At 45.8% G+C, this 27,788-nt stretch overlaps 1 protein-coding gene across 3 annotated transcripts in view; it reads right to left on the reverse strand.

Moving 5' to 3' along the window:
• LOC101610703 (ceruloplasmin) overlaps window positions 1-27,788 on the reverse strand; it is a 69,570-nt gene that overhangs the window by 14,715 nt on the left and 27,067 nt on the right. For all 3 annotated transcript variants that reach the window (XM_045130748.1, XM_045130746.1, XM_045130747.1), the window contains 11 exons: window positions 20,717-20,971; window positions 19,285-19,456; window positions 16,794-16,933; window positions 14,953-15,105; window positions 13,515-13,732; window positions 11,618-11,768; window positions 11,256-11,468; window positions 9,323-9,530; window positions 7,415-7,554; window positions 5,293-5,421; window positions 1,412-1,518 (listed from right to left, as the gene is read on the reverse strand). In XM_045130748.1, the coding sequence (XP_044986683.1) occupies window positions 1,412-1,518; window positions 5,293-5,421; window positions 7,415-7,554; window positions 9,323-9,530; window positions 11,256-11,468; window positions 11,618-11,768; window positions 13,515-13,732; window positions 14,953-15,105; window positions 16,794-16,933; window positions 19,285-19,456; window positions 20,717-20,971 (1,886 nt within the window). The remainder of the gene's footprint in view (window positions 1-1,411; window positions 1,519-5,292; window positions 5,422-7,414; window positions 7,555-9,322; window positions 9,531-11,255; window positions 11,469-11,617; window positions 11,769-13,514; window positions 13,733-14,952; window positions 15,106-16,793; window positions 16,934-19,284; window positions 19,457-20,716; window positions 20,972-27,788) is intronic.

Raw genomic sequence — 27,788 nt, forward strand, 5'->3', positions numbered from 1 at the left:
TTGCTGCCTGTCCATGGATGAGTGAAGCCAAGTCCCTGCCCAGGAGGAGCTCAGTCTAAGAGTGGAAACAGGGCTGGGTGTGACTAGACACAGAAACGCCACAGTAATGGAGAGAAGAATGCTGACGACAAGGAGAAGGGCCCCAGGTGACTGTGGAACTTCTTTTTTTTTTTTTTTTAATTTTTTTTTTTTGTTCATTTTTTATTTATTTATTTGAGAGCAACAGACATAGAGAGAAAGACAGATAGAGGGAGAGAGAGAGAACGGGCGCGCCAGGGCTTCCAGCCTCTGCAAACGAACTCCAGACGCGTGCGCCCCCTTGTGCATCTGGCTAACGTGGGACCTGGGGAACCGAGCCTCGAACCGGGGTCCTTAGGCTTCACAGGCAAGCGCTTAACCGCTAAGCCATCTCTCCAGCCCATCTGGAACTTCTGAGAAGACTGACATGCTGGGAGTTGGTAGCAGCTCGTAGATTAGGTTTCGGAGGATCACTGAACTGTGTCACGTTAGTGTGTCTCAGGTTCTATCTTTTTTTAAAGGTATATTTTTGTTTATGTATTTGAGACAAAGAGGAACAGATATATCTATCTATATCTATATCTATATCTGTATCTATATCTATATCTATATCTATCTATCTATCTATCTATCTATCTATCTATCTATATATATATATAGAGAGAGAGAGAGAGAGAGAGAGAATATTGTCACGCCAGGGCCTCCATCAACTGTAAACAAACTCCAGATGTATGTGCCCCCTTGTGCATCTGGCTTAAGTAGGTTCTGGGGAGTTGAACTTGGGTCCTTAGGCTTTGCAGACAAGTGCCTTAATTGCTAAGCCATCTCTATAGCCCATCAGATCATATCTTGTGCGTCAGATGTAGCCTTAAAAAAAAAAACTGGAGCCTGGGTGTGTTGGCGCAAGCCTCTAATCCCAGCACTCGGGAGGCAGAGGTAGGATGATCACCGTGAGTTTAAGGCCACCCTGGGACTACATAGGGAATTCCAGGTCAGCCTGGGTTAGAATGAGACTGTACCTCAAAACAAACAACAAACAAACAAACAAACCAGAACAGAATGGCAGCCAAACTGCATTTTAGTCCAGTCATTATGGTCAGTGAAGGAATATTTACAGGAGGAAAAGCCAGAGCCTATGAGGCAGTCATTGAAACAGATTTCAAGAACTTGAACTACAGGGATGGTGCGAAAGAATGAACTGAACTATTATTGTAGGCAGGGGGACAAAAGAGATCTGGATTCAAGTCGTATTTCTATCGAAGGAGATGTCAGAGCAACTTCATTTTCCGGGATTTTAACATGGTTTGGAGACCAGGATAACTAACTTTGCCTCTGGGCTTTCTGTTTGTGGCTTTCTGAGGCACAAATGAAACACAAGTGGTTTGAGTTTTACCTTAACTTGGTCCACGGTTGAGTAGTAAGCCCATGGGATGCACGGCGAGTCCTCAATGCCAGCACCCGATCTTTCTGGGATTTGCCATATGTAAGTACGAGTCTCACCTAAATGAATCAGATGTGTGTAACTGGTTATATTTGGCTTCTGTGTCTCTCTGACAGACAGACACACACACACACACACATACACACATGTGCGCCCATGTGCACGCATGCATATTTATATTTAGCCCTGATAACCAGTGACCCAGAAACAGAACCTGGAAATGTGCTTAGCACTGGACAAGTCATCTGTGTCACCCTCCAGGGCTCAGGGAACACTGCAGAGGATGTGACAGAAAGAATGTGAGTGCTGTTCTCACTGCTGCCGGAGGACTGTCTCCAGGGAGATGGTGATAGACACTGAGGAGACTCAAAACTCTTCAAAGCTGAAAATAAGAGGCCATTGGGAGCCCAGCACTAAAGGAGACTGTATCATCCTCCACAGTTTAGAGAACATTAAAGAAGAGGGGGCAGAGAGAAAGTAAGAGCCAGAGGATGGGGAGGAGTATTTTGGGCACTGCCCTGCAGATGTGACCTGACTGGGGCATTTGTGACCTCACAATGGTTGTTATTACCTCCACAGACCTGCACATTTCTGAGCCCATCAACATTAAAATTTTTTTTTATGTTTTATTTGTATTTATTTGAGAGAGGAGGCTGAGAGGGAGGGGGGAGGAGAGAGTATGAATGGGCACACGGAGCCTCCAGCCACTGCAAACAACTTCAGATGCATGTGTCACCTTGTACATCTGGCTTATGTGGGTCCTGGGGAAATCAAACCTGGGTCCTTTGGCTTTGCAGGCAAGCACTTAACCGCTAAGCCATCTCCTTAGCCCACCCATCAACATTTTAACATGGAGGACAAAAAGAATTAGACATCAAGACAGGACTACTTGGAAAGAGGAGGGTGCTCACTGTAATGGGCATGGGGAAAGGGGGGTAATAGAGGGTAATAGGGTGGAAATTATGATCCAACTACAGTATGTTTGTTTATTAAAGTTCTTAATAAAAATGTTAAAAAAAATAGTCTTCAAAATTCTTGAACCTGATGGTAGGTGCCATGGTGAATGAGACAGACGCTGAGGATACTCAACGCCTACCAAAGCAGAGACCCAGAGGCTCCTAAGAGCTCATCACTGAAGTAGACTCAAAACTCACCCACCACCGCTCAGGGAATTTTGTGGAAGTGGGGGTGGAAAGATGGTAAGAGCCGTAGGTTGGGATGGCATACCCAGAAGGATTGCCCTTCCCCCAATATCTCATTGCTTCTCTTACAGTGTACAACCCATAACCCTCTGGGGAGTACCAGCAACCGAACTGGGGAGGGCCCCAGCAGAATGGGGGCAGGGGGAAGGGGAACGATGGTACCAAACACATGATGTATCCATACTAAGAATGTTCTTAATGAAAAATTCCTTGCAGGAGTTTAGTGTTAAGATAAACAAACATCTTTATGACTTTGTGTATATACAATGAATTTATTAGCTGTGGCACACTTGCCATCCCACAAAGCCAAAGGATGGCCATTCTAATATAATTTCAAGAAACTTTGAAGCTGGAGAGAGGACTTAGCAGTTAAGGTGCTTGCTTGCAAAACCTAAGGCCCAGGTTGTATTCCCCAACACCCACGTAATACCAGATGCATAAGGTGGCACATGTATCTAGAGTTCATTTACAGTGGCTAGAGTCCTTGGTGTGCCCATTCTGTCTCTCCTCCCCTCTCTAGTATTTTTTTTTTCTATATTTTATTTTGTTTGTTTGAGAGAGAGAGAGAATGGGCACGCTAGGGTCTCTAGCCACTGTAAATGAACTCCAGATGCATGTATCCCTTGTGCATCTGGCTAACGTGGGTCCTGGGTAGGCGGATGCGGGTCCTTTGGCTTTGCAGGCAAACGCCTTAACCACTAAGCCAGCCCTCCAGCCCTTTAGCGCCATGTTTAACAGAATTGCAATACAACTTTTTACCACTTCACCTGCATCTACATGGTTCCAAATCTTGTATATTCTGGTAATTTTTTTTTTTCAAGGTGGGGTTTCACTCTAGTCCAGGCTGACCTAGAATTAACTATGTAGTCTCAGGGTGGCCTCGAACTCACGGCGATCCTCCTACCTCTACATCCTGAGTGCTGGGATTAAAGGTGTGCACCACCATGCCCAGCTTAATTTTTTTTTTTTTTTAATGCAGGTGACTGTAGTAGTTTCTTAACTGCTCTCTGTTGGTGCCCTTCCTACGGTCCTGTATCCACACATCTGCCAGAAAAGCCCCTTAAAAGTGCTCATTAAGGGGCTGAAGAGATGGCTTAGTGGTTAAGGCACTTGTCTGTAAAGCCCAGCAACCCAGGCTTGATTCCCTAGCACCCACACAGAGTCAGATGCACCAAGTAGCGCATGCATCTGGAATTCGTGTATAGTGGAAATAAATAAAAACATTATTTATTTGAGAGATAGAAAAAAGAGAGAACGGGCACACCAGGGCTTTCAGCTCTGTGCATCTGGCTTACATGGGTACTGGGGAATCAGACCCGGGTCCTTAGGCGTCACAAGCAAACACCTTAGCTGCTAAGCCATCTCTCCAGGCCCTCCTTTGCTGTTTCTTGGACACACTAAGCATACTCCCATCTTGGGCCCTAGAATCTTGCCCCACCACTTCAAGCCGCAACCCCTTTATCAGTCAGGTGTCTTTACCGAGTCCCAGCTCTCCTGACTGCCCCCAAACTGGCACCCTTGCCACACTTGTCCCCTGTCTTTTTACAATATTGCTCAGTGCCCAACACATGTATGTAGTTATCTTTCTCAGGTTTGTTCATCTGTCTGAGAAGAACACAAGGACATGCATTTTTACTCATATTCCCCTAAATTCATGAGAGCAACTTCACATGCATATTTTAATTTTTTTCATTTCATGTACTTGGGAACTGCTGAGAGTTTAAACAAGTCTCTTCCTAGAAACTACAAGTAGAAGAAGAAAAACACAGCCCTTATTAAAGGAATATACCTGTGTGTACAGAGTATTTCAGTAATTATGTTAAGTAAACATTTGTTGAACGAGAATGTGAGAGATGCCGGACTAAATGCAAGGTAATTTAAAATTCTCCGTTGGGCTGGAGAGATGGTTTAGCAGTTAAGCGCTTGCCTGTGAAGCCTAAGGACCCCGGTTCGAGGCTCGGTTCCCCAGGACCCATGTTAGCCAGATACACAAGGGGGCGCACGCGTCTGGAGTTCATTTGCAGTGGCTGGAAGCCCTGGTGCTCCCATTCTCTCCCTGTCTGTTGCTCTCAAATAAATAAATAAAAATAAACAAAAAAAAAGTCTTAAAACTCTCCCTTGTCTGAGAGGCTGAAATGCACACATTTGGCCCCAGGCTGTGTGCAGATGTCATCCCAAGCATGTTGTAATTCAACGTAGACATTTACCCTGGAATGGTTTTAAATGCCCAGTCCCTCTCAATTTCTTCCTTGTAGCTCCTGTGGATATTTTTTTCTTTTTCTTTTTTGGTTTTCCCAGGTAGGGTTTTGCTCTAGCCCAGGCTGACCTGGAATTCACTGAAAAGCCTCAGGGTGGCTTCGAACTCATGGCGATCCTCTTACCTCTGCCTCCTGAGTGCTGGGATTAAAGACATGCGCCACCGCACCCGATGTCCTGTGGGTTTCTTTCACGGTGTGAGCATGTGCTTGTTCCGGGTGCAAGCATTCTACCCCTGCACCCCTCATCACTGCCTTCCCTTTCATTTCCTCCCAAAACACTCTTTCAGAAGGGGGGGGAACATCTGACTCTTGTCACTGGGAGAGCTATGACATCTTCAGGCCTCCTTCCCCACCCCTGCCTTCATTTAAATACCTGGTAGTGTTGGAGTAACCGTGGAAGCCTCTGTCCTCACCCCGTGCGCATGTATGGAGTAGGGCCGCGTTGCCATGTTTTTGAAGACAATGTTAACTTTGTCTCCAACATTTGCATGAAGTTGTGGGCCTGGAAAGAGTGCACAGGAAGAGAGGCTTATTTTTCTGTTAACGTGTAACTTCCACCTAGTAATCAAGGGACAAGGTCAGGCAACCTGCTCAGCGTGGAGGATGGAGTGTCCTCCTCCACCTTCCCCGGCCTTGTGCTGTTACAGTTGTGGATGCACCCAGGTCCCAGAGGATGTGGATATCAAGACACGAGAGCCGGGCGTGGTGGCACATGCCTTTAATCCCAGCCCTCGGGAGGCAGAGGTAGGAGGATTGCCGTGAGTTCGAGGCCATCCTGAGACTCCATAGTGAATTTCAGGTCAGCCTGGGCTGGCGTAAGACCCTACCTCGAAAAACCAAAAAACAAAACAAACACAAAAAAACACACTAGAAAGGTGGGGCGTGGTGGTGCACGCCTTTAATCCGAGCACTCGGGAGGCAGAGGTAGGAGGATCGCCGTGAATTTGAAGCCACCCTGAGACTACATAGTGAATTCTAGGTCAGCCTAGACCAGAGTGAGACCCTACCTCGAAAAACAAAAACAAAACAAAACAACAAGCTAGACAGGTGGGTTGAAGGAATGGCTTAGTAGCTTAGTGTTTGCCTGTGAAGCCAAAGGACCCAGGTTTGTCTCCCCAGTACCCACATAAGCCAGATGCACAAGGGGGCGCACGCATGCATCTGGACTTAGTTTGCAGTGCACCCATTCTCTCTGTCTGCCTCTCTTCTATCTCTCTCTGCTTGCAAAAAGAACTTCTCTAGAGATGGAGGCTGCGCTGTATTGTGTCCAATACAATTGTATCCACAATTCCAGGGGAAGCTCTTGGTGCAAATCCGCTGTGGGAGTAGGGGTCCCACCATGTTGAGCTGCGGAGGAGGGGTCCCGCCATGGTGAGCTGAGGGGTAGGGGTCCCACCATGGTGAGCTGACTCTTAGGACGTGCTCTTACGGCTCAGTGTTTGGGCTTCTAGACTGCTGAGCATGGAGTCAGGACAGTGACAACCTGGGAAGGATGAGGCTAGCCCTCCAACCTGTGGCCAGGTTTAGTTGTTTCTCGTCTGGTGAGTTTCTGTTACCCTGCAACGAGGCCATTTCCCCCCTCTTGGGTGTCTTATTCTAAAAGCTGAAGATGGGGCTGGAGAGATGGCTTAGCGGTTAGGGCATTTGCCTGAAAAGCCAAAGGACCTAGGTTTGATTCCCCAGGACCCACCTAAGCAAAATGCACAAGATGGCACATGTGTCTGGAGTTTAACAGTGGCTTGAGGCCCTGGCTCGCCCATTCTCTCTCTCCTTCTCTCTCCTTCTGTCTGACTCTGTGTCTCTCAAGTAAAAACAATAATAATAAAAGCCCAAGATAAGCAAGCTCCAGGAGAACTCTGATCATGTGAGCCATAGGAAGGGGTTCAGGCTCATGGTTTTCAAGTTAGACTGTCTTGTTCTTATGGCTCTTGATATATAAATAAATACATTTAAAAGAAAATAGCTGCGCTCATTTGGTTTCTTTCTTTCCTTCTTTCTTTTTTTGGGTAGGGTAACAGAGAGAATTTGGTTAGTTGAGAATTTTATTAGGAAGTAATTTCTAATAAGTTCACTGAGACTACGGACATCAATTTGACAAACACCAAATACAAATAAAATCAGTATGTGGGATCTCATTATTATTTCTGATGGAAATTATCTATATTCAGCTGGGCGTGGTGGCACACACCCTTAATCCTAGCTCTTGTGAGGTAGAGGTAGAAGGATCGCGGTGAGTTCAAGGCCAGCCTGGGACTACATAGTGAATTCCAGGTCAGTCTGGGCTAGAGTGAGACCCTACCTTGAAAAAACAAAAAGACAAAAACAAAAGAATTATCCACATTCTTTAGTAAACTCATGTCATACTTTCTATTGAATCACTGATTTAAATTTTTGATTAGATTATCTTTGATATATGAATCCAAAAAAATGCAACCCACTCATGGGTGATGGCTGCTCATTGCTACCCACACAGGATAAGGTGGAGCCCTTCTTACCCAGAATTCCCAGGTGTTCTTCTGCTGCCGTCCTCTGCACTGGAACTTGGAAGGTGCTGTCTGTGAACTGCCGGTACACAACTTTCTTGTACTTGGAGCCTATGAAAAACTCTCCCTTATCTAAAAATACATTTGAAACGCTTGAAAAAAGAAAACCAAACTCAGGTCAATGTTTGCATAAAAAAATGCAATTAACCCTGTAAACACTTAACATTCATACCCACATATTAATGCTACTCTCACTTTTGGTTCTAGAAGCTTCTCTGTTAGATGGCGGTGACCACTGGGATGACAGAGAAGGCACCGTGGTGCTGAGAAGAAGTGACAGAGGAGTGCTCGGCACTGAGACATCTCCATCACACCCTCCAAGGCTCAGGGTCCACTGGGGAAGAGGTGGCGGGAAGAATGAAAAGCCATAGGAAGGTAGGACTGCTTACAGAGCAATGGTCCAGACACAAAATGGCCTGGGTATCCATGACCTGGCAGTCCTGACACTACCTACACAGGACCCTCATTATAGGAGGAAAAGATGATGAAATCAAAATAAAAGATACTAATTGAGAGGGGGAGGGGAAATGATAGATCTGTGAAGGGGAAAGTAGCAAAGGGTAGGGAATTATGATTTATTGTCTATAGTTATGGAAGTTGTCAATAAAGTTAAAAACATGTTTAAAGGCAATTAAACAATTTTTGGGGAGTTGGAGAGATGGCTCAGCAGTTAAGGCATTTGTCTGCAAAGCCAAAGGACCCTGTTTGATACCCTAGGACCCATGTGAGCCAGATGCACAAGGTGGTGCATATGTCTGGAGTCGTTTGCAGTGGCTGGAGGCCCTGGTGCACCCATTCTCTCTCTGCATGTGTGTGTGTGTGTGTGTCTCAAAAATAAATAAAATTTCCAAAAAACAAAATTAGAAAAAAATAAAAATTTTTTTTTGGTTTTTTCAGGTAGGGTCTCACTCTAGCCCAGGCTGACCTGGAATTCACTATGGAGTCTCAGGGTGGCCTTGAACTCATGGCAGTCCTCCTACCTCTGCCTCCCGAGTCTGGGATTAAAGAGATGCACCACCACACCCGGCAGCAATTAATTTTAGATTGAATAAAAATATAGTCCTGTTGAAGTAGTTATGGCAGGTTTTCATTATTTTCCAACCCAATAAAAAAAAATAAAGTTCTTACAGAAAGCAGAAGTGGATGTCTTTGAAGCCCCAGTAACCATCCTTTCCTCAGACAGATACAAACTGATTAATTGTCCTTCTTCACCATGTATTTCTTACTAATGGTTTTGAACTGCTTTCTAATAAGTTCTTAGAGGAAAAAAAAACCCCTGCTTTCAAACATTTAAAATATGAAAGGGGGCTAGAGAGATGGCTCAGCAGTTAAGCGCTTGCCTGTGAAGCCTAAGGACCCCGGTTCGAGGCTCGGTTCCCCAGGTCCCACGTTAGCCAGATGCACAAGGGGGCGCACACATCTGGAGTTCGTTTGCAGTGGCTGGAAGCCCTGGCACGCCCATTCTCTCTCTCTCCCTCTATCTGTCTTTCTCCCTGTGTCTGTCGCTCTCAAATAAATAAATAAATGAACAAAAAAATATTTTAAAATATGAAAGGATTGATTATTACACTAAAACTGGGAGTTAAAAACGTAAGCAACCAGTAGTTGGTAAAGAAAATACTATTTCAGCTCTGAATATCAGCGTTCATTTTGGTTGGGTCTGATCGTGAACGACGAGCTAATAGCACATGAATGGAAGAAGACGGAGCAAGACAGAGACTCCACAAAGCCAGGACCGCTCAGAGGAAGGCAGCCTCCGGCACACCAGCGTTTGGTTAGTACTCAGGGCTGGCGTGCTTCTTTCCTGACAGTGAGGTTACACTAGGAGCTGAGCAAAGGAGCCCCGAGCCGGAGAATTACTTTTGCTCTTGTAGATGATGCAGCTCCTTCTCCCAGTCCCTGTGCGGCGAGTAATCCCATTCCACCTCCACCGATGCCACGTAGTAGGTCCTTTCTCCCAGGTAGAGGGTGGAGTCCCCAGACTTCCCCTCGCAGGGCTTCACAGTGTATTTTTGCTTCATGCCGCCCGTGTAGTGATCCGTTGTAAGGCACTCAACATCAAAAGTCCCTGGAGAATCAAATGAGAAAACAGGTTACTCGTGCGCTCAGGGTCCTCTGTGTCCCCACTTAGTCCACCTCATGACCCCAGTGAGACGATCCGGCTTCCCAGGGCTCATGGCGTCACTGCTCCAGCCGCAGGGGCCGCGTTGCTCCAAGAGCAGGTCAAGTGTGCGCCTTTGCGTTCCTCTGCCTGGACCCCTTCTTCAGCGGTGCCCACAGAGGTCTCTTCTTAGGGAGCTTTGGGGCCCCCTCCCCATTAGTCATCATCTTCTTCCCTACTCTAAGCTTCTTCATGACTTAACAACTACCTCACCTGTGTGTACTGACACACATGCTTACTATCTAACTCCCTGCATTAGAGCCACAGCGCCAAGGAACACCATGTCTCTTGTCTGTTTTTGTCTGTAGATCTGTGAAAGGCATGAGAATCTGACACTGGGTCTGCTGTAACTTCAAGAGGTACCCAAGGAGCCAAATCAGGCTGGAAACAAGGCAGCATACTTTAATATTCTGATTATAATCCTTTTTTTTGTTTTTATTTTTTTGAGGTGGGGTCTTGTTCTAGCCCAGCCTGGCCTGGAATTCGCTATGTAGTCTCAGGGTGGCCTCGGACTCACGGTGATCCTCCTGCTTCTGCCTCCCAAGTGCTGGGATTAAAGATGTGTGCCACCATGCCCGGCTGTGATTACAATCCTTATGTTTCAATTCAATCATTGAGAGTCAGGACCACAAGTGTCTTTCAAGTTGCATGGTGTGGTGGCTTGAATGATGTGTCCCCCAAAGGCTCATGTGTTTTGAACTTGGTTTCCAGCTGGTGCTAATTTAGGAAGGCAATGGGGCCTTTGGGAGGTAGAGCCTTGCTGGAGAAAGTGTGTCATTGGAGGTGGGCTTTGGGGCAACACAGCCCAGCTCCAAGCCCAGGACTCAGACTGCTTCCTTCCCACTGCAATGAAGATGTGACACAGGCTTCCTGCTTAGGCCTGTCATGGTTTCCCTACCATGATGAAGAGTGCCCTTGAAACTAAGCAGAAATAAGCTCACTTTGATAAACGGCTTCTGGTCAGATATTTTTGCCCCAGGTAACTACTATGCATGGCTACAGTTCTAGCATAGAAAATTCAGTTGCCAGCAACCAACAGGCCAACTCCAGGTGGGGTTATAGAGGCACATTTCAAAGTTTAGACACAGAGTTCTAGTTCACTATCCCAGCTACCTTTCAAAGGACTGTTTCTGGGAATAGACTGCCTTAGGGATTCTGCCCTGTGAATTAGAAGAAACCACAGCCCACTCATTTCTTATTCTTATCCCCCTCCTCCCCACAATACATACAGAAGAGACCTCGGGCTGGAGAGATGGCTTAGCAGTTAAGGTGCTTGCTTGTGAAGCCTAAGGACCTCAGTTCGATTCTCCAGGTCCCACGAAAGCCAGATGCACAAGGTGGCACATGCATCTGGAGTTCATTTGCAGTGGCTGGATGTCCTGGCGTGCCCATTCTCTCTCTCTTTCCCTCCCTTTCTCTGCTTCTAATAAATAAATAATCTTAAAATAAAGAAGAGACCTATGTAGTGTCAGTTTCATACAAGATTGGCCTAAGTTAACCCTCTCTAAGGAAAGAGAGATATATACATAGGAGGCGTCAGAAGAGATTATCACTCAGCATGTTCTATGAGATTTTATACCAGAACTATACAAATTGACCAAGAGAAACTTATCTTTTTGTAGAGGAATGTACCTGCTGTATCAGGCCACATGAGGAGGGTCTGACTTGAATGAGGGAAGAGGTTTGCAGTGTCTCTTCTTTCTCCTTTTGCCAGATAAGTATTTCCTGAAAAGTAGATCCCATGTATGTCGGCCTCGTTTCCAGCACTGAACAAATACCACACGACTGCATCTCCGAGGCACATGGTGAGGCCAGGCTGGTTGCCGTACATGAATCCATTTATGGCTGGAAAAGTTGGGGGAGACTTTGAAGGTTATTTATGTACTACTGCAGGAAAAGTTCCTTAACTGTTCCAGACAGTGATGTGAGGGAGACAGATGGAGGAGGGCAGTTCTCATGGTGAGGAAGGAGGACAGATGAGGAGAGGTACTCACAGTGCATCTTATTGGATTCCTGAAAGTCTTCATCTTCCTTATCCACTTGGTCAGGTGCTGTGGTAAACATCTTGATATTATCATCCAACAGCAAGCTCTCATTCTCATCAAATACTGTGGGGAACAGGTAGAACTCCTTTTGTACATCCTTCTATAAATCAAAATAACAGTGCGGAGAAGACAGAATTAGTGAAGCAGACAGTTTCTTTGTCCCCAACACTGTGGCAACCAGTTAAGGGTGACAGCCAGAGCTTCCTTCCACTTAATAACGCTGACTTCTTTCTCCCTTCCTGCACACATTGCTCACAGAAACTGTAACCATGACAAGAGTCATGAAAGAGCTGGGCGTGGTGGTGCCTGCCTTTAATCCCAGCAGAGGCAAGAGGATTGCTTGAGTTCGAGGCCACCCTGAGACTACATAGTGAATTCTAGGTCAGGAAGGAGGGAAGCTCATAAGACTTGGGAAGCCGTGAAGGTTGCAAGAGTCACGAAGCGTGTTGCCTGAGGTTCGATAAGCCGTAAGCAGTTACGGGGACAGGAGACAATGGAGCTGCAGGGGAGCTGTGCTGGGAGCTGCAGAGACGCAATTGATGTGGGGCCTCACTTGTGCTGGGTGGGCTTGACCTCACTCACGCTCAGGCAGAGTTTTCAGTTATACAACTGTCTTTGAGGGGCTAGAGAGTTGGCTTAGTGGTTAAGGCACTTGCCTGCAAAGCCAAAGGGCCTAGGTTTGATTCCCCAGGACCCATGTAAGCCAGATGCACAACTGTCTTTGAGTTATCCATAGTCCCAATAAACTGGCTCACTAAGCTGGACTTGGGTTCAGTCATTGTTTTGGTTTGCTAATTACCTTACTTGGGGTGACCAGTTGTTTGTTCCCATCTCCCCAGGAAAAGTCACACAGCAGTAGTTCACACAGGCTTCAAACTTGTGGTCCTCCTGCCTGTGTTCCCCAACTTCTGGTGCTATAAGTATGTGTCACCAAAACCAGTTTACAAGCCTTTATCTTTATTCTTGTTTTGTTTTTTTTAGGTAGGGTCTCACTGTGGCCCAGGCTGACCTGGAATTCACTATGTGGTCTCAGGGTGACCTTGAATTTATGGCAATCCACCTACCTCTGCCTCCTGAGTGCTGGGATTAAGGGTGTACGCCACCATGCCCGGCTCTACCTTTTTATTTTTTTGAAAAGGGGTTCCATGTAGCTAAATCTGGGCTCAAACTCATTATGTTGAGCTTCTGATTCTCCTGCTGCAGCTTTCAAAGGCTGAGTCCTTATCCTTAAAGTACATAATAAAATACTTGTTTTTTTAATTTTTTTTTTCTGAGGCAAGATCTTGCTCTAGCCCAGGCTGACCTGGAACTCACTCTGTAGTCCCAGGCTGGTCTTGAACTCACAGTAGCCCTCCTTCCTTGGCTTCCTGAGTACTTGGGATAAGGATGTACACCACCACACCTGGTTTAAAATACTTATCATTGAGATTAAAGCAATGATGGGTTATAATGCTAAGTCAAAGGACCTTTTTCTTATTGCTCACTGTATCATAAAAGATATGGTCCCATAGACAATCTTAATTTCTAATCCATTTGAGATATTTTAGCCAGAAAAAAATCATTGCATAATGCAGGTTTGTTTTTTTCCCCCCCTTTAGAGTCTTGCTATGTGGCCCAGATTTGTTCAAACTTTTGATACTCTTGCCTCAGTTTTTGTGACTTTGGTTTAGCAACCATGTATCACAAGAGTTGTGACCATATCACAGTGGCCAGCCATTGGACAGATCTTATACATCAAAATTTTAAACTAGTCATGTGTAAACTACTCAGTACCTTAAAACCCAGAATTGTCCCTAAGAAAATGATAATGCAAAAAATATTGGCATAAGTCCCTGTTTGGATTTACCTGTCTCCCATCTGCAAGTAAGCTTCCCTTTTTGCATATCTTCAATGGGCCAACAAGTCCAGTGAATAGATCTTTGGTGGGGTCCGCAGCGGAATAGTACATCCGACAGAGGCAGGCAGGATCTGCATGCGTGGGTCCTGCGTCTTTGGGGACAGTCCACACGTAGGTGAAAGTTGCTTTGGGTGGCACGTGAGATGCCGCGTGAGGAGGAGCCATGCCTGCAAGCAGGGTCACATCAGGGAAGTTACGCGTGTGTTTCTGAACGTGGTCTCCTGAGCCGCAGAGTGGGCTGGGGTTACCAACCCGCTTCCGAATTCCCTGTTCTGAGTTAGAATGGAGACCCACTTGTGCTGGCAGACTGACCCAGTAGCATGGTTAACTCAGGAAGCTCCCTTAAAATGTCTGTCTGGGGGCTGGAGAGATGGCATAGCGGTTAAGGCATTTGCCTGCAAAGCCAAAGGACCACGGTTCAATTTCTCGGGACCCACGTAAGCCAGATGCAGAAAGTGGCACATGCATCTGGAGTTCGTTTGCAGTGGCTGGAGGCCCTGGAGTGCCCATTCTCTCTCTCTCTCAAATAAATAAGAAAAGAAAAATGTCTGTCTGGGATTGGTGTCCCTCTTGTGGCTCACAGCCGCTGAGAATAGGTATATTTCTCTCCCAAACAACTTCATCTTGAAGGCAAGCATTGCTATCCTTCCATAAGCTGGAGCAATGTCTGGCACTGGGGCTGGTCACTACATTTTCTGTCAATGGGACAGAAAGTAATCATAGAATTCAAAGGAATTTTGCTTGTGATCCTTTTCTAATTTTCCAGATTTTTTCTTGAGGTAACTGAGGCCACAGTCTGACTAACTCAATCAAAGTCACAGTGGTAACAAAAATCTCTAGATTTTTATTCTAGGCCTTGATAAATATAAATAGTCAAGTTGGGTGTGGTGGCACATGCCTTTAATCCCCGCACCCAGGAAGCAGAGTTAGGAGGATTGCTGTGAGTTCAAGGCCACTCTGAGACTACATAGTGAATTAGTGAATTCCAGGTCAGCCTGGGCTAGAGCCAGACCTTACCTTGGAGAAACATATATATGGTTGTGTATAGATCTATGCATAATTAATATTTTTTAGTTATAACTTTCTATATTTTTTCAACATTCCTAAAATGAGTAACTAACTTTCTTATAATTACAGGAACCTTTTAGTATTTAGAAACGTATGATCAATATAACCCAACTAAATTATCACCAGGATTGTCAATAGTTATCCAGCTCCATAAACTGATCATAAAGGATAGAAAAGGGTTATTTACTATTTGGGAAGATGCCTAAAGATGACATGAGCAGTCTTCTTAGGAGTCTTGTCTTCAGTTTTTGCAGGACACAAGTGGTCAGTACAGAGGGACACTGGGGTGCTGTTGAGAGTGGTTATGGGGTGCACTTACTTTTTGTTGAGGGTTGAGCAGAGCGGGCATAGTATGTGCCCTCATTGTCCTCAGTGAACCTCACTCCAATTGGCTGAATACTGAGGGGATAAGGTCCTTTGTTATGAAAGGTGACTTTGATGGCATCTCCCACCTCTGCCCAAATGACAGGACCTAGGGACAAAGAAAGAATGAATTATCCTTATGGTCATTCATACAGCATGCAGAGTGTAGGGGACACTTTCTTTCTTTGGTGGCCTCTTTTGAAAAGAACCACCGGGAGCAAGATGGTTTTTGTGGCAACTTAGAAAGCTTGTTTTTCTTTCAAATTCCATTATTGATCTAATCTAAGACTCCGAGATTGGAAAAAGGCAAGAATCTTTGGTCCAGCTTCAAGTTAATGAATTTGAGTATTTCCCCCAAGTTAATAAAATTTTTACATTACAAGGTTGATTCAGAGGGGCTAGGGAGATGGCTCAAGGGCACGAGTACTTGCCCCACAAGCTTAAGAACCTGAGTTCAATCCCCTGCTCCCACATAAAAAGCTGGGTGTGGGACTGGAAAGATGGCCTAGTGGTTAAAGCACTTGCCTGTGAAGCCCAAGGATCTAGGTTTGATTCCCCAGGGCCCACGTAGGCCAGATGCACAAGGTGGCACATGTATCTGGAGTTCATTTTCAGTGGCTGGAGGCCCTGGTGCACCCATTCTCTCTCTCTCCTCTCGGTCTCTTTCTCTCTCTCTCTCCTTCTCTCAAATAAATAAATAAATAAATAAATATTTAAAAAAAAATTTAAATCTGAGTGTGACCTCACATGCTTGTAACCCCAGCACTGAGGGGGTGGAGACAGGAGGGCCACAGCCTTGCTGTTTAGAAAGACTAAGCAGAAAAGCTGTGCACCCCAGGTTCAGTGAGAGATTCCGAAGGAACTAAGGCAGGAGAATGATTGAGGAGGATGTAGGATGCACGTGCATGCACGCATGTGCTCACACACACACACACACACACACACACCGCTGCATACTACCCATACAATACACACACCCAAAATTGATTCAGAGTGTCTACACATCTACACAAAATCTGTCTGGAGTGTGTAGACTTTCTTCAGTCTAGTTTTCTGAGGCTAGGATTAAGTTACATTGTCTTGAGTGAGAAGGATGTCACTGTTTTAGATTTTCCATCTCTAAAGTTACTTTTATCAATTAAGATATAGACGTTTAGTAATAACTATTTAATGCAATATGCAAAACTACATTTGTTTGTTTGTTTGTTTGAGGTAGGGTCTCCCTCTTGCCCAGGCTGACATAGAATGTATGTAGTCTCAGGGTGACCTTGAACTTACGGTGATCCTCCTACCTCTGCCTCCCAAGTGCTGGGATTAATGGGGTGTACCACCATGCCTGGCTTTTGCAAAATGACATTTATTGAGAGCTTCTTTGCGTGCAATGACTCATTTACTCCTTAATACAATGTCATGAAATAGAAACCCTTATTGTGTCCATTTCTCAGAGATAAGCAGATACAGAAAGTTACGTTCCTTTCTAAAGTCACATAGCTAATGGGCACAAGAGTCATGACAGTCTGAGACTGATTCTGATGACCAGCTACACGGGTTTAGGGTGAGAACTCTGGGCTTTCCTGGGGCAGCTCTCTAGACAGATTCAACCTGTCTCATTAATGTCCCACATGTGTATCTTAGGGAGGGCACTTTTAGCTAAAAGCGAACTTTCATAACTCAGTGAGCTATTTAAATCAAGCCTAGGTAGAAATGAACTGTGGATCCTGCAAATTCTATTCTTTTTGAGGTTGGGGTGGCCCTGGAAGAGAGTGTCCCAGCCATGAGTATTCAGCACAGACTCACCCAGGACTCCAAAGTGCTCCTCCTCAGGGCCTCTTTGCTTTTGGCGTGTGAAGGAGCCATCTGTGTACTCACGGTATACCAGCTTTTTATACGAGCCGCCGATCCTTGTAGCGCCTTGCTCAAAAAAGACCCTGGAATCGCTGCCAAAAGGGAGAAGCGTCTGAGGCTGGCATTGAAGGAGGACAGGAGACAGGCATTCACGGGGTGCGCCCTGAAGAAAATGCTCTGGCTGCTGCTTAGAGCTGTACTTTAAGTTCAGCTCAGTCCACAGTAACCCTTTACTCACCCAGAGGCAAAGAGAGTTCACTATTAGAGGTTTAGTGAAGGGGTCTACAATCAGAAAGAGGTTTCTTTTTTTGTTTGCTTGTTTGGTTTTGTTTTTTCTTCAAGTGACATTAAACAAAAGTTCAAGAGGAAAACTTGGCCTGGCATGGTGGCGCATGCCTTTGATCCCAGCACTCGGGAGGTGGATCGCCATTTCAAGGTCACCCTGAGACTCCATAGTGAATTCCAGATCAGCCTGGGCTACAGGGAGACCTTACCTTGAAAAATTTAAAAGAACTTTAAAACTAACAAACAAAAAGCAACAACACCACTATCTAAAGGCGTGATGAGGATGGGCCTGCAATGATCAGCCAGGAACAGTCGTCAGAGGCTCAAAGGAGGGAAAGTGGGTATGCCCTAGAGCATGCCCTAAATTTTCCACCCGCAACTCCTTTAAAACATGGTTTTGGGGGACTGGAGGGATGGCTTAGCAGTTAAGGCATTTGCCTGCAAAGCCAAAGGGCCCAGGTTGGATTCCCCAAGACCCACGTAAGCCAGATGCACAAGGAGGCACATGCATCTGGAGTTTGTTTGCAGTGGCTGGAGACTCTGGCATGCTCTCTCTCTCTCTTTCTCTGCCAAATAAATAAGTAAAAAATAGTTTTTGGAAGGCCCGGCATGGTGGTACATGCCTTTACTACCAGCACTTGGGATGCAGAAGTAGGTGGATATCCACAAGTTCAATACCAGCCTGAGACTACATAGTGAATTCCAGGTCAGCATGAGCCAGAGTGAGACCCTGCCTCAAAAAAGCAAAAAAAAAAGGGTGGTGGGGGGAGTGGGGAGATGGTTCAGTGGTTAAAGGTGTTTGCTTATGGGCTTAGGAAATGGCTTAGTGGTTAGGTGTTTGCCTGTGAAGCCAAGGACCCTGGTTCTATTCCCCAGGCCTCACATAAGCCAGATACACAAGGGAGCACATGTGTCTGGAGTTTGTACCATGTAGCACCAGATGCACAAAGTGGGACATGTATCTGGAGTTTGCATGCAGTGGCAAGAAGACCATGTTCATACTCTCTCTCTCTTTGCCTGGAAATAAATGAATAGTAATATTTTAAAATTTTTATTTATTTGAGACAGAGAGAAAGAGGGAAAGAGAGAGAGAGAAAGAGGAGAGAGAGAGAGAGAACGAGAATGGGAAAGCCAGGGCCTTCAGCCACTGCAAAGGAACTCCAGACACATGTGCCACTTTGTGCATCTGGTTTACATGGGTCCTGGATAATTGAACCTGGATCCTTTAACTTTGCAGACAAGCACCTTAACTGCTAAGCCGTCTTTCCAGCCCAGTAACATTCCAGGTCAGCCTGAGCCTGAGTGAGACCCTACCTCGAAAAACCAGAAAAAAAAAGAATGGAAAACACATTAATTAATCTCTATAATTGTATTCAGAATTTTCTTAGGATTTGTTGAGAATTTAAACCCATCCTCAGGGTTAGATTTCTCAACAGTTGAAGGTGGTTTTTTGCAAAGCTTAAAGCCTGGGTTTGATTCCCCAGTATCCACATAAAACTGGATACACCAAGTGGCACATGCATCTGCAATTCATTTTCAGTGGCAGGAGTCCCTGCCATGCCTATATTCACTGCCTCTCTCTCTCTCTCTCTCTCTCTGTATCTCAAATAAATAAATAAAAATATTTTATGGCTGTGAAGATGGCTCAGTGGTTAGTCACTTGCTTGCAAAGCCTGCCCTCCCAGGTTCAATTTCCAAAACCCATGTAAAGCCAGATGCACAACATGGCTCATGCTTCTGGAGTTCATTCATAGTGACAAGAGGTCTCTCTGTGTGTGTGTCTTGCCAATAAATACAACGTAAGGGGCTGGAGAGATGGCTTGGTGGTAAAGGTGTTTGCCTGCAAAGCCAAATTACCCCAGTTTGATTCTCCAGGACCCACGTAAGCCAGATGCACAAGGGAGAGCAGGCATCTGGAGTTCGTTTGCAGCGGCTGGAGGCCCTGGTGTGCTCATTCTCTCTCTCTCTGTGCCTCTTTCTCTCTCTCAAATAAAGAAATAAATTACACACACATACACACACACACACACACACATATATATATATACACATATATATAATATTCCACGTGCCACTCAAGACTGTGGTCGTTGGCTCCGGCTCTAGGAGGCTTTCGCCGTGAGGAGAGGTCTTACCACAGCCCTGGAGGAAGCGTTACCTTCCGGGGCTGGTTAGGTTCTCTCCCGTGAAGACGTCGGCCCCAGAGGGAGCGTAGTTCCAGGCGACCTCCTCAGCGGCGATGTAGTAGTGCCTAACGGGCCTCCCCTGGACCTCGTCTTCCGACCAGGCTTTGTTGCACTTCCGAACCTCAAAAAATGCCTGCAAACCAGCTGAAACAGCATGGGAAAGGCATTGGTTAGTGGAATCAATTCCCCTGTGGGGAAGAAGGAACCAGAACCTTAAAGCAACAGACTGCGAAACTGATTGGATAATACAAGGCTTTGTTTTTGGTGTTGGTTTTGGATTTTTGAGGTAGGGTCTCACTCTAGCCCAAGCTGATCTGGAATTCACTATGTATTCTCAGGGTGGTCTCGAACTCACAGCAATCCTCCTACCTCTGCCTTTCGAGTGCTGGGATTAAAGGCCTGTGCCACCACGCCTGGTTCTCTTGGGAGTATTTTGGTGAGAGGGAAAGGTTAAGTTTATAGACAAGAAGAAGAGTGGCCTTGACTTATTTTAAGGGATGAGTCGGTTGGACCAGAGGAGGAGCAGAATGTGTGGCTCATTGTTCTCCCACATGAAAGGGCTGCTTAGCTGCTGGGTGGGATAGGCTTCCGTGTGACCCGTGTCACATCTGATACACGCACCTAGGTCTGAGGTCAAAGCGACATACTCAGTCCTAGGTCAACTCAAGTTGTTAAGAACAAGGAAGAGTTTTGTAGCCTTACATTAAGGACACAAGAAAGCCGGGCATGTGGTGCTCGTCTTTAATCCCAGCACCGGAGAGGCAGAGGTAGGAGGATCCCACCCCAAAAAATAAAAAAGACAAAAAGGAGACAAGGAAGACATTTTTCAAGTTAAGGTAAAGAATGGATAAAGCTGGGCGTGGTGGCGCACGCCTTTAATCCCAGCACTCGGGAGGCAGAGGTAGGAGGATTGCCATGAGTTCAAGGCCACCCTGAGACTACAATAGTGAATTCCAGGTCAGCCTGGGCTACAGTGAGACCCTACCTCAAAAAACCAAAAACCAACCAAACAAAGAAAAAACAAACACAAACAGATACAGGAAAAAAAAAAATTGGTGATACTTGACATGACTACTTTTTTTTTTAACAGCTTACTTTTCAACATCAAGTTTTTATAATATGCTAGATTTTACACTGAGAAATTACATACAATATTATCCTGTCAGGACGGGGCCAATTATTCTATTCCAGAAAACGATTAGATTTTCAGATCTCATTACTGAATAAACATCCTAGTCTCAGTATTAAAAGAAATACACTATTGTACATACATTATGGAGATAAAAACAAAGATATTTAGCTTTTGAATTCTGATTCCCAATAATCACCCCCTCTCCATTAGCAGAGTAATTGAGACACACATCTGATTTTCAGCTGACAGTTAATTTTGGGTAAAGATCCTACCTTTTAGATGGTTTAGATTCTGGCAGCTGAGCATCCAGACTCCGGGGTTTCCGGCCACCATTGAAGCATCCAGAAGGGTTGCAGGGAAGAGACTGAACGTGTCAGCGCGGTAGTTCTTGCTGCTCAGGACTTGGCCATGAAAGAACGCTGCATGCACATCAACTTCGTTCCCCATCCCAAATAGATACCATTTCACTCTGTCTTCTACACACATGGACAGTCCGGGGAGGGTTCCAAAAGCAAATCCATTCACAGCTGCAAGTCAAGGTCAGAATTGTGGCTAATGGACATGGGTTCCTAAGACAGTATCAGTTACTTCCACAGAAACAGAATTAATTCGATATGGCAAATCGATGCCACAAGCACATCTATTTCTCTCTCCTGTAACCATGTGACTAATCAACCACGTTTTGGACCTGCATTCTGGCTGAGAATTACAGCCAATACCATCTTACAAGATGATCTCAACACTGGAGATGAAACTATGTGGATGAAATGTATAAACTATACATGTTGTTGTGTGTACTTGGACATACAGATGCGTACATACACATAGATACAAAATACATGCATAAGGATAAAAGACAGAAGGTTATTTTGTAAATAATCACTCGTCCTGTTAGTAGGTATAGGACAGAAAGTTTAAATTTCTTCTTTCTCCTTATCAGAACCTTTCCAATATCTTCTATGACTTTCTCTCATGTTTTAGGATCAGATGATAAAATTTGAAGAGATATGAAAGAAGGAAAGAAATGCAAGAGGACAATAAGAACCAGGGAACAGCCTCATGAACACCTAAAAGTTAAAAAGAATTATGGGAAGCCAAGTGTGGTGGTGCACACCTTTAATTCCAGCACCCAGGAGGCAGAGGTAGGAGGATCACCGTGAGTCTATATAGTGAATTCCAGGTCAGCCTGGGCCAGAGTGAGACCCTACTTCGGAAAACAAAACAAAACAAAACAAAAATTATGGAGAGATGGCTTAGTGGTTAAGGCACTTGCTTTCAAAGTCAAAGGACCCAGGTTTGACTCCCCAGGATCCACGTAAGCCAGATGAACAAGGGGGCACATGCATCTGGAGTTTGTTTGCAATGGCTGGAGGCTCTGGCACACCTATTCTCTCTCTCCCTGCCTATTTCTGTATCTCTCTCTCTCTCATAAATTAATTAAAATAAAATATTTTAAAAAAGCATTATGGGTCCTCTGGCCCATTGTTTAAACTAAGCAGTCCTTCCAGTTTCACAGGTGGAAATAATTTAGGGAAAGGCTGTTATCTAGCAGGTGTGGCACCAAATGACGACTATTGGAAATTTGACTATGTTTTCTGTAGTTTTTCTTTGAGGTAAGGCCTTACTTTAGTCCAGGCTGGCCTGGACTTCACTGTGCTTCTCCTATCTCGCCTCCATTCTGAGTGCTGGGATCATAAGTATGAACCACTGTGCCTGGCTGAGAGTCTTCTTCTATCGCCTATTTTTGTTACTACAATAACAGAGGCAGGATTTGAAAATATGGACAGGAGATATGCCAGTTAGTCAGAAACAAAACAAACACTTTGAGGTAAAGTCGGAAACTTTTTTTTTTTTTTTTTTTTTAGGTAGAGTTTTGTTCTAGCCCAGGCCGACCTGGAATTCACTATGCAGTCTCAGGGTGGCCTTGAACTCACAGCAATCCTCCTACTTCTGCCTCCCAAGTGCTGGGATTAAGGGCGTGCACCACCACACCCGGCTGGAAACACTTTTTATTTAATTTGGAAGTGCAGTTGTTTTCTGCCCCTCTGACATTTCCACATAAAGAGTATTGTGAAGAAAAGAAGTACAAAGGAACAAAAATCTATACTTCATAATCTAATTAGGGTTGAAACATTTAATTTCTCATTAATTCTGAGGATTAGATCATTGTAGTTGATTATTTGGTGCTTGCAAATTAAGGAGAAGCTTAGAAGAAGGACATTTCCAGAAACATGAAATTATGATGCCAAAAAAAGAGTGGTGGTGAGTGTAATATACTTAAGAGGGAGCTAGTGCTTGAATGACTTTATTAAACATAGTTAGATATCTTACAATAAAAGTATGACTTAAGCATTTAATTTAACACCCCAGGTGTTCTGTCATGTGACGGTCATTTGTGATCCCAGGTGATCTGTCATGTGACGGTCATTCGTGACCCCAGGTGATCTGTCATGTTACGGTCATTTGTGATCCCAGGTGATCTGTCATGTTACAGTCATTTGTGATCCCAGGTGATCTGTCATGTGACGGTCATTTGTGATCCCAGGTGATCTGTCATGTGACGGTCATTCGTGACCCCAGGTGATCTGTCATGTGACGGTCATTCGTGATCCCAGGTGTTCTGTCATGTGATGGTCATTTGTGACCCCAGGTGATCTGTCATGTGACGGTCATTTGTGATCCAGGTGTTCTGTCATGTGACGGTCATTTGTGATCCAGGTGTTCTGTCATGTGACGGTCATTTGTGAACCCAGGTGATCTGTCATGTGACAGTCATTTGTGACCCCAGGTGTTCTGTCATGTGACGGTCATTCGTGACCCCAGGTGTTCTGTCATGTGACGGTCATTTGTGATCCAGGTGTTCTGTCATGTGACGGTCATTTGTGACCCCAGGTGTTCTGTCATGTGACGGTCATTTGTGATCCCAGGTGATCTGTCATGTGACGGTCATTTGTGATCCCAGGTGTTCTGTCATGTGACGGTCATTTGTGATCCCAGGTGATCTGTCATGTGACGGTCATTTGTGATCCCAGGTGATCTGTCATGTGACGGTCATTTGTGATCCCAGGTGTTCTGTCATGTGACGGTCATTTGTGATCCAGGTGTTCTGTCATGTGACGGTCATTTGTGACCCCAGGTGTTCTGTCATGTGACGGTCATTTGTGATCCAGGTGTTCTGTCATGTGACGGTCATTTGTGATCCCAGGTGTTCTGTCATGTGACGGTCATTTGTGACCCCAGGTGTTCTGTCATGTGACGGTCATTTGTGATCCCAGGTGATCTGTCATGTGACGGTCATTTGTGATCCAGGTGTTCTGTCATGTGACGGTCATTTGTGACCCCAGGTGTTCTGTCATGTGACGGTCATTTGTGATCCAGGTGTTCTGTCATGTGACGGTCATTCGTGATCCCAGGTGTTCTGTCATGTGACGGTCATTCGTGATCCCAGGTGATCTGTCATGTGACGGTCATTTGTGATCCCAGGTGTTCTGTCATGTGACGGTCATTCGTGACCCCAGGTGTTCTGTCATGTGACGGTCATTCGTGATCCAGGTGTTCTGTCATGTGACGGTCATTTGTGATCCAGGTGTTCTGTCATGTGACGGTCATTTGTGACCCCAGGTGTTCTGTCATGTGACGGTCATTTGTGACCCCAGGTGATCTGTCATGTGACGGTCATTTGTGATCCAGGTGTTCTGTCATGTGACGGTCATTTGTGACCCCAGGTGTTCTGTCATGTGACGGTCATTTGTGATCCCAGGTGTTCTGTCATGTGACGGTCATTTGTGACCCCAGGTGATCTGTCATGTGACGGTCATTTGTGATCCCAGGTGATCTGTCATGTGACGGTCATTTGTGATCCAGGTGTTCTGTCATGTGACGGTCATTTGTGATCCCAGGTGTTCTGTCATGTGACGGTCATTTGTGATCCCAGGTGATCTGTCATGTGACGGTCATTTGTGATCCAGGTGTTCTGTCATGTGACGGTCATTTGTGATCCCAGGTGTTCTGTCATGTTATAGTCATTTGTGATCCCAGGTGATCTGTCATGTGACGGTCATTTGTGACCCCAGGTGTTCTGTCATGTGACGGTCATTTGTGATCCAGGTGTTCTGTCATGTGACGGTCATTTGTGATCCCAGGTGATCTGTCATGTGACGGTCATTTGTGATCCCAGGTGTTCTGTCATGTGACGGTCATTCGTGATCCCAGGTGTTCTGTCATGTGACGGTCATTTGTGACCCCAGGTGATCTGTCATGTGACGGTCATTTGTGATCCCAGGTGTTCTGTCATGTGACGGTCATTTGTGATCCAGGTGTTCTGTCATGTGACGGTCATTTGTGATCCCAGGTGTTCTGTCATGTGACGGTCATTTGTGATCCAGGTGTTCTGTCATGTGACGGTCATTTGTGATCCAGGTGTTCTGTCATGTGACGGTCATTTGTGATCCCAGGTGATCTGTCATGTGACGGTCATTTGTGATCCCAGGTGTTCTGTCATGTGACGGTCATTTGTGATCCAGGTGTTCTGTCATGTGACGGTCATTTGTGATCCAGGTGTTCTGTCATGTGACGGTCATTTGTGATCCCAGGTGATCTGTCATGTGACGGTCATTTGTGATCCCAGGTGTTCTGTCATGTGACGGTCATTTGTGACCCCAGGTGTTCTGTCATGTGACGGTCATTTGTGACCCCAGGTGTTCTGTCATGTGACGGTCATTTGTGACCCCAGGTGTTCTGTCATGTGACGGTCATTTGTGACCCCAGGTGATCTGTCATGTGACGGTCATTTGTGATCCCAGGTGTTCTGTCATGTGACGGTCATTTGTGATCCCAGGTGATCTGTCATGTGACGGTCATTTGTGACCCCAGGTGTTCTGTCATGTGACGGTCATTTGTGACCCCAGGTGATCTGTCATGTGACGGTCATTTGTGATCCAGGTGTTCTGTCATGTGACGGTCATTTGTGATCCAGGTGTTCTGTCATGTGACGGTCATTTATGATCCCAGGTGATCTGTCATGTGACGGTCATTTGTGATCCAGGTGTTCTGTCATGTGACGGTCATTTGTGATCCCAGGTGTTCTGTCATGTGACGGTCATTTGTGATCCCAGGTGATCTGTCATGTGACGGTCATTTGTGATCCCAGGTGTTCTGTCATGTGACGGTCATTTGTGATCCCAGGTGTTCTGTCATGTGACGGTCATTCGTGATCCCAGGTGTTCTGTCATGTGACGGTCATTCGTGATCCCAGGTGATCTGTCATGTGACGGTCATTCGTGATCCAGGTGTTCTGTCATGTGACGGTCATTTGTGATCCAGGTGTTCTGTCATGTGACGGTCATTTGTGACCCCAGGTGTTCTGTCATGTGACGGTCATTTGTGACCCCAGGTGATCTGTCATGTGACGGTCATTTGTGATCCAGGTGTTCTGTCATGTGACGGTCATTTGTGACCCCAGGTGTTCTGTCATGTGACGGTCATTTGTGATCCCAGGTGTTCTGTCATGTGACGGTCATTTGTGACCCCAGGTGATCTGTCATGTGACGGTCATTTGTGATCCCAGGTGATCTGTCATGTGACGGTCATTTGTGATCCAGGTGTTCTGTCATGTGACGGTCATTTGTGACCCCAGGTGTTCTGTCATGTGACGGTCATTTGTGATCCCAGGTGATCTGTCATGTGACGGTCATTTGTGATCCAGGTGTTCTGTCATGTGACAGTCATTTGTGAAACCAGGTGTTCTGTCATGTTACAGTCATTTGTGATCCCAGGTGATCTGTCATGTGACGGTCATTTGTGACCCCAGGTGTTCTGTCATGTGACGGTCATTTGTGATCCAGGTGTTCTGTCATGTGACGGTCATTTGTGATCCCAGGTGTTCTGTCATGTGACGGTCATTTGTGATCCCAGGTGTTCTGTCATGTGACGGTCATTCGTGATCCCAGGTGATCTGTCATGTGACGGTCATTTGTGACCCCAGGTGATCTGTCATGTGACGGTCATTTGTGATCCCAGGTGTTCTGTCATGTGACGGTCATTTGTGATCCAGGTGTTCTGTCATGTGACGGTCATTTGTGATCCCAGGTGTTCTGTCATGTGACGGTCATTTGTGATCCAGGTGATCTGTCATGTGACGGTCATTTGTGATCCAGGTGTTCTGTCATGTGACGGTCATTTGTGATCCCAGGTGATCTGTCATGTGACGGTCATTTGTGATCCCAGGTGTTCTGTCATGTGACGGTCATTTGTGATCCAGGTGTTCTGTCATGTGACGGTCATTTGTGATCCAGGTGTTCTGTCATGTGACGGTCATTTGTGATCCCAGGTGTTCTGTCATGTGACGGTCATTTGTGACCCCAGGTGTTCTGTCATGTGACGGTCATTTGTGACCCCAGGTGTTCTGTCATGTGACGGTCATTTGTGACCCCAGGTGTTCTGTCATGTGACGGTCATTTGTGACCCCAGGTGTTCTGTCATGTGACGGTCATTTGTGACCCCAGGTGATCTGTCATGTGACGGTCATTTGTGATCCCAGGTGTTCTGTCATGTGACGGTCATTTGTGATCCCAGGTGATCTGTCATGTGACGGTCATTTGTGACCCCAGGTGTTCTGTCATGTGACGGTCATTTGTGACCCCAGGTGATCTGTCATGTGACGGTCATTTGTGATCCAGGTGTTCTGTCATGTGACGGTCATTTGTGATCCAGGTGTTCTGTCATGTGACGGTCATTTATGATCCCAGGTGATCTGTCATGTGACGGTCATTTGTGATCCAGGTGTTCTGTCATGTGACGGTCATTTGTGATCCCAGGTGTTCTGTCATGTGACGGTCATTTGTGATCCCAGGTGATCTGTCATGTGACGGTCATTTGTGATCCCAGGTGTTCTGTCATGTGACGGTCATTTGTGATCCCAGGTGTTCTGTCATGTGACGGTCATTCGTGATCCCAGGTGTTCTGTCATGTGACGGTCATTCGTGATCCCAGGTGATCTGTCATGTGACGGTCATTCGTGATCCCAGGTGTTCTGTCATGTGACGGTCATTCGTGACCCCAGGTGTTCTGTCATGTGACGGTCATTCGTGACCCCAGGTGTTCTGTCATGTTACGGTCATTTGTGACCCCAGGTGATCTGTCATGTGACGGTCATTTGTGATCCCAGGTGTTCTGTTATGTGACGGTCATTTGTGACCCCAGGTGTTCTGTCATGTGACGGTCATTTGTGATCCCAGGTGTTCTGTCATGTGACGGTCATTTGTGATCCAGGTGTTCTGTCATGTGACGGTCATTTGTGACCCCAGGTGATCTGTCATGTGACGGTCATTTGTGACCCCAGGTGTT

Source organism: Jaculus jaculus, chromosome 12 (genome assembly GCF_020740685.1).
Source record: "Jaculus jaculus isolate mJacJac1 chromosome 12, mJacJac1.mat.Y.cur, whole genome shotgun sequence".
Lineage (NCBI taxonomy): Eukaryota > Metazoa > Chordata > Mammalia > Rodentia > Dipodidae > Jaculus > Jaculus jaculus.